This window comes from Cherax quadricarinatus, chromosome 23, assembly GCF_038502225.1.
Source record: "Cherax quadricarinatus isolate ZL_2023a chromosome 23, ASM3850222v1, whole genome shotgun sequence".
Taxonomy (NCBI): domain Eukaryota; kingdom Metazoa; phylum Arthropoda; class Malacostraca; order Decapoda; family Parastacidae; genus Cherax; species Cherax quadricarinatus.
Window position 1 is genome coordinate 10,133,992 of NC_091314.1, and position 7,680 is coordinate 10,141,671.

Genomic DNA, 7,680 nt, shown 5'->3' on the forward strand with positions numbered 1-7,680 from the left:
GCCAGTGATAGATGACTAGCTTTTAGTATATTATTATAATCAAAACTAAGCACTAAACCACCAGGGTCATACAGTACTACATCTTTTTAGCATAAAACAGTGCTCTATGACTCTTATGGGTTTAGCATTTGGTTTTGATTACAATAATAATTTTAGCATACACATACCTAAAAACTTGTTTGATAAAATCTGTCTCATCTTGGTATAAAGGATACATACAGTAATTACATGGTACTGTACATTATATTCAGAATTAGTAATGTTAAGCCTGTTCAGTAATTGGAAAAAAGTATATACCATCTCTCCTCACTTAATGATGTACTTGGTTGATGACCGCTCTGACTTACGACCAGCTCTCTTGACCAGTATGCATACCTAAGTAACGTATATTAGAGCTAATTTTGCCTATTCTGTTTATCACAATATACAGTACACTACTGTATAAACATTTAAAAATACTTTATACTAAAAATGTTATAAATGGTGCAAAGGTGACATTAAAACAATATCTAAAGACGGTTGACACAAACCCACTACTAGTATAGTATGCTCCTCGCTTAACGACCAGTTTATTTACAGACCTACTCTTAGGAATGGAACTCCGTTGTTAAGTGAGGAGAGACTGTATATAGTAAACTCACAAAATAGTCACATTAGCAAAATTGACTCATTCTCCACAAACTAGCCAGCTTCATTTGTGTCATTTAGTAATGTTAAAGTAGTAAAAAAAAAAAAACATGGTAAGGAATTTGAAAATAGATTTCTAAAGTGTTGTAGAAAATTTTGCTAATAGAATAAGCCCTCAATATAATGGACTTTAGAAAAATGGGATAAAATCCACTGATCAGTTGATTTGGAAACAACAAGGTTCATTTGTTACAGAATTGCCCATTATTGTTACGATCATGGCAAAACAATCTCAGTTCTGTTTACTACAATCGCCAATGCCAACCACCCACTCCTCCCCATCCCCAGCCATTAATCAATTAAATCAAGAATTCACTTACTTTTTTTTTGACTTGTCTTATTGCAGTAAATTTGAATTGAGCCATCATAGTAAAAGGCAGTGTAGTCCTAAATTCATATGAAATGTACAAATTACTTTCAGTCACAAGAATGCTGTAGTGCGAACAACTGTTGCCCGACTTCTAGCATATGAAGTAGAGAGACTTGGACCCAGTAGAGTACTCTCAGGCCAGAAGGATATAACAGATCGTATTCTACCTGCAGCAGCCAAGCTGGCCCAAGATGGCAGCTTAGAGACTAGGTAAGATGTATAAGGATTATGCCTCCAACTTTGTACTTACATTTATTTGGTAGAGATTGGTTAATATAGGTTATTTCAGTGTCTTGAAGATAAATGGATTAGTAATCAAGATATTTAGGTGCAGGTAAATGGCTATAGAGAAATTAGGGATGCAAGGAAGAAGGATGAAAATAGGAAGGGAGTAAGAAAAAAAAAAAAAGAATGGGAGTGACGAATAAAAGGAGAGAAGTAGCAACAGAGGGGAAGGAATGAACAGATGGTGGGAAGGAGGAAGAAATCTCAGAAAATACAGAATCTCCCAAAAATAGTGTTTTCAGCAAAAAGCAACTGTGACAACTCCCACTTTGTGTTAAATTCTTTATCTCTTAATCCCAAATCTCTTGCTAACACCAGAGCAGTCACTTCTCTTACAACCCCATCTGTAAATATATTGAACAACCATGGTGACATCAAGTGACCCTGTCTAAGGCCTACTTTTACTGGGAAATAATCTCCTACATGCTGACCTGAGCCTCACTATCTTTGTAAAAACTCTTCACTGCTTTCAGTAACCTACCATCTATTCCATACATTTGCAACATCTGCCATATTACTCCCCTATCCACCTTATCATATACCTTTTCAAAAACTTCTTTACCTTTAAATATTGTTCACTTGCTCTACACATCTACCCTTCCTAAAACCTCCATGTTCATCTGTAATCATGCTTTCCATCTTATGCTTAAGTCTTTCAATAATAACCCTACCATACACTTTACCTGGAATATTCAAGTCTTATTGTCTCATAATTTTTACTTTTATTCCTTTTTCCTATATACAGGGAACTATGCATCCTCTCTACTAGAAACCTATAACCTATTAATGCCATTAATATACATGTACTATATAACTTCTTTCCCAGCATAAGCTTTGGAAGATATATTCTCTGCAGAATTTTTCAATAAATATTAAGATTTTATTATTCATAATGACAGGCAATACATAAAGCAGATCTTCCAGCAATTAATCCATCAAGGTCAGTTTGAGACTGCACTTAAGAAGTATGTAACAGCCACTGAGATAAAGAACATACAAAAGTTCCTGGACAACTTGAAAAATGAGGTGAGCATTGAATGGATAAGAATCTGATTTTCTTGTCAACATTGGCTGTTATGACCTATGATGAAAGCAATTCCCTTGAAGGGTCAAAAACCTAAATGATTTTTAAAATTTCACTATATATATACTGTAAGAGAGTATAATCTAAAAGCTTTAAGCTTTTTGTTTCTTTAATAAACTATTACCATTAAGTTACAAATTATTTTTACTTTGAATATTGTGTCGATTTTGTTTTTTAACATTTTTTTGCTGTTTCTAGAAATCTAAAAGAAATTAAGTAATCTTTTTCACTTTTCAAACACTTCACTAGTGTTTATACAAAGATAAATACCAGAGTTTTTTTTTTTTTTTTTTTCAAAAGATTACATTGTTTCTTAAGAAATATTTGGTGTAGATTACTGTATATGTGGACTGGCACTGAAGTATCCTTTAAATAGAAAAAAATACTATAATGAATTGAAATAAAATTAGAAAAGAAAAATATAAACTACAAACTAGTGTTTACATTGTCATCACAATGATAGGAGAAAATTTCAAGGATCAGTCTAAAAAATTACTCAATCATAGTTCACAAGTCTGAACACACACACACCTGTTGATGTTGGACATGCAACAGGCATGTTAGATAGGGGTAAGTGAAAGCAAGTGGTATGTATGATGTGCTGTTGGAGTGTGAACAAGGTAACATGTATGAAGGAATTCAGGGAAAGCTGTTAGCCAGACTTGAGTCCTGGAGGCAGGAAGGACAGTCTGAAGGAAGGGTGGGGATGATGCAGTTTGGAGGGGCATCTGAACTAAGGCTGACACCACACTGGCAAGACAGTGATGGTGAAATTGTTTCTTATTTTTTCGTTCACCCTACCTTGGTGGGAGACTGCTAGTGTGTTTATAAAAAAAAAAAAGCCTGAAGGACATACATTGTATGTTTAAGCTTGAAAGTGGTATTTACAAAATAATATGTACATTAGGTCTCCCACCGTGCACTGTAATTGTAACCTGAGTGTTCAGAATTCAACACGGTTTCCCAAAGACACACATGTAATCAAATATTCATTTCCAAAAGATAATATTCTATGTCTAGTAGGATTAATTTTTAAAAATCTAATTAAAAGTACAGTATACTGTACATGTAGTCAGATAAACCCTTCTCTCCTCCCAGTGCATGTAACAGGGCTGCCTATTTATCATATCTAACCACACTCTTTACACATGTACTCCACCCTCTTTCTGATATTAGGGTATTAAGTGCAAGAAGCTTGTGGTGAGGGGAAAGTGTATGCCTGAGTTGTAGAAGGGAAGAGAGGGTTATGATGTTAGTACACTCAGCTGTAGTATACCAACTTTTAATGTGCGTGGGAACAGACTGAAGTAGCATCCAACAAATTGGCATAATTATTAAATCTACAGTTCCTGGCCAAACTCTATCAAACATCTGTGAGCTTATCACATGTACATTATGTGAACATACACAAAATATCAATGAACAATATCTAACAAACAACTGTGTGCCCTCTACATATGTTTCAAAAGATGAATGCATTTGGTGAAAAATAGCAGAGAAAAATATCTGGGAAAGAATTTGAATGTGTGTAGATGCAGATTGGCAGCCAAAAGAAATATACAACAATGTATTTAAAATGCAGTATTAATTTATTATTCTTTTTCAGGGTCGCACTATTAAAGATTCTGCCCGTTCTAAGTTTGGTACTGGGGCTCGCTACACCAGGACCATGTGAGGATAGTAAAATGAACAGCCAAATTCTACATTCCATATTTCACACAAGTGCTTCTGTCCAACCCTAAGTGAAAACAGAAAGATGAGATATGTAAATAATGAGGGCAGGTGAGAATTACCTCCATAATATAGCAACTGCAGTGAACATCACTCCTCTACAGTACTACAGTGCAATTTATTATGTGAAAAAAATCCCAAACATAATTATTAAACTGCTAAAAAAAACAGCAAAGATTGTTAAAGGTGGTTGTAAAGAGAGAGGGAATATATTTTTTCTTGCATTTTGAAAATATGAAATAGTAAAGTGAGAGAATTATCAGAAAATGGCAGACAAGACTGAAGGGTAAAATTTAGTGTTCAAGTAATGCTAAAATTTTAGTGATAAATACTGAGAAGTTGATGCAAGAGCTTTAAGCACACATTCCTGCTTCAAGAATGGAGATACATTCTCCAAAAGCCGAGTTTTATATATTAAATTAGCTTTTAGTGCCTCATACATATTATCTCTGTAATCAAAGAGAATTTTATAGCTAAATGTACAGTATAAATAGATAATACAAGTTTAATATGTTTTTATTTCATACCAACTAATTTATGACTTTGTCATTAAGTTTAACTTTTAATGCCTAAGTTTGTACAAACAGTATATTTTTTTTTTTTTGTGAATCTGGTGAATGACTCTTACTATTCTGTGACAAGTAACACACTGTATTAGCTACCAGGCTCTTTCATTTTCTCACCTTCCTCATTTAGTAGTTCTCTTAAACTCTCCTTCAAACTCCAGCTTTTGGTCTGGAATGAGCAACTTTTTTTATTTTTTTCATAAAAACTGATTAATTCTGAGATAGAACATTGCCCTCTAATGGAGAATATCATCAATGGGTAAGAGAAAAGTGAAAGTGAATAATTAAAAAAAGAGGAGATAGTAGTTAGAAGATAAAAGCAACTATTAGAAGAAGGGTGGGCTAAAGAGAGTACAAGTAATGAGAAGTGCACAGCAGGTGTGGGTATAGGAGTGTGTGCAGGTAGGAAGAGGAATGATTGGTAGAATGAGAGTGGTAATCAAGAAACAGCATATGGAAGGTTTCCACAATGTAGAAATGATATACAGAAGGCAGATTACGATATATGGAGAGAAAAAGAGAGGGTGAGAGAGTGCAAAAGGAAGGTTCTATTAGCAAATTTTGGAGTGAGATTAATAAGGTGAGAAAGCCTGAGGAGCAAATGAACTCTGCAGTTAAAAATATAAAATGGAGATGCTAGATAGGAAGGGAAAGTGCTAGAAAGATGGAGGGAATATTCTGAAGACCTGTTAAATGCTGATGAAGGAAGGGAGGTAGTGATATTAAGTACCAGGCAGGAAGTACCAACATAAAGTATGGAAGAGCCAGAAATGAGTGTAGGGAAAGTGTGTAAAACAGTGGTTAGAATAAAAGGGAATAAAACTGGGAGGTTGAATTAAGATAAAGATCTTAAAAGTAGGTAGGGATATAGTTTTGGAGTGATTGGTGTATTTGTTCAATATACTGCATATGCATGAAAGGGAACATACCTAAGGATTGGATGAGAGCATGTACAATTTCTTTTTATAAAGGAAAAAGAAATGAGAGAGTAAGAATTACATATAGAGGTATAAGCCTGTTGAGTGTACCAGATAAAGTATGGTACAATTCTTAATGTAAGTCAGGTTAAGACAGAAAGTAGGAAAGCAGAGTAAAAAGGATTTTGGAAGGGTACGTAATACATATGTATATAAATTAAGTGTTTACATTGAAGCATACAAGTGAACAATATTTCCATAAAAGTAAGGAGTTGTTCATTGCATTTATGGATTTAGAAAATGCATATGATGGGTGACAGATGTTGTAAATGTACTGAATAAGGATTAGGTACTAAAAGCAGTCAATATTTTTTATGCAGATAGTGAGCCTCTGACTGGGATATATAGGAGAAGGGGCAACTATTTTCCAATAAAAGAGATCAAAGATAGGGATGTGTGACATTACCATGGTTGTTTAATGTTTATAGATGGAGGTTTCTACGTAAAAGTGAATGCTAAGAAGTTGGGAAGAAGTGAAGGATTAGAACATAATGAACCTGATATGAAGTGAGAGTTATCACAGTTAGTCTTTGCTGACAGCTCAAAGGTTGGTGGAGGAATCTAGGAGGATATGTAAAAGAAGGAAATTAAAAATGAACATAGAACAGAGCAAGGTAATGAAACAAAAAGTCAAAGTAGTGAAAGATTGGAGGAAGTAGACGTGAATGTATTCAGATATCTGGGAGTGGATGTGTCAACAGATGGGTCTGTAGAACCACATTCTACTAGTGATGGTGTGAAATGTATTAACATGTACCAGATATGCACACAGTGAATACATACTTGTGCAATTTACATTAAAACATTTAGAGACACTACTTACAATAGAGAGGTCTACAGATCACCACATACCAGCATAACATTGATGATGTCCTTAAAGACTTAATCATAATAAATATCACTTAATACTTGCCAGAAACTAACATGAACCTCATACAGTCAAACGACCAACAAATAGCTGGTTTATCAAACAATGTGTATAACTGTTTATTAATAATGACAATCACCAAACCAACTGCAATTACCAAGACAAATGCATCTTAACTTGACTATATCTGGACAAACATAACAGCTCTAAAGCTGTTATAATCAGAAACAAAACAATGAACTACTACCCCTCTATATTTCAAAATCACTACCTGCAACTAATAAAATTTCATTCAGGTTCCATTATGAGGCATCAGTGAATAACTATCACTGCACTCAGGAACACTAACTGGCAAAGAGCATTTAACTACTATCAATACATTGTGCATCCATGTATCCCTACAAATACTTTAAAGCCTTTTTTAAAAAACAAACAAACAGGTCACAACAAAAGACTAAACAGCCCATGAATAACCAACAGCATCCCTAAATCAAGACAAAAGCATAACTATGAGAAACAATACAGATTGGGATTAATGCCCAACAGGTCAAAGAAACAAGAGTGAGGAATTAAAAATACCTGGAAAACACTCCTAAATCCAGAGCATAAATAAGTTTGCTAATCTAATGAACCTTCCCTCCATATCTCTGATACAGATAATAAAGTAAATGATTTCTTCTTGACTATAGGATCAAACCTGGCTAGCAAAATCCTAAACTCCCATGCCTAAGTTAGTGATTATCTCACTAATAACTACCCACACATTATACCTCTCCCCAACTAACTCAACAGAAGCTGCTTAAATGAATTTGTTAAAAACTAGAGCAGGGAACAAAGCAAATATTACACTACTACTATAATAATAATCTTTATTTCTAAAAGCACATGATACAACTTGTACAGACCTAGCTGACATATAGAAAGCCCCTGGTTATTTATTTATTTATTTATTTAATAATTTGAACATACATACAGAGGAACAAAAAAAAAAATACAGGTAAGAGCAGCATGCCAAAGCCACTTGTAAGCATAGCATTACGGGCTGGCTTAAAATTAACTTAAAATTAACTAAGCAATGATGTAATCAGTGATAAAACATTATTGTAAACAGA

General features: G+C 34.1%; 1 protein-coding gene across 4 annotated transcripts in view; it reads left to right on the forward strand.

Annotated features, from left to right (window-relative positions):
• LOC128685596 (TOG array regulator of axonemal microtubules protein 1) overlaps positions 1 to 4,666 on the forward strand; it is a 398,406-nt gene extending 393,740 nt beyond the window's left edge. For all 4 annotated transcript variants that reach the window (XM_070087883.1, XM_070087884.1, XM_070087885.1 and 1 more), the window contains 3 exons: positions 1,109 to 1,267; positions 2,242 to 2,368; positions 4,033 to 4,666. In XM_070087883.1, the coding sequence (XP_069943984.1) occupies positions 1,109 to 1,267; positions 2,242 to 2,368; positions 4,033 to 4,101 (355 nt within the window). In that variant the 3' untranslated portion in view covers positions 4,102 to 4,666. The remainder of the gene's footprint in view (positions 1 to 1,108; positions 1,268 to 2,241; positions 2,369 to 4,032) is intronic.
• Positions 4,667 to 7,680: the final 3,014 nt, after the last annotated feature.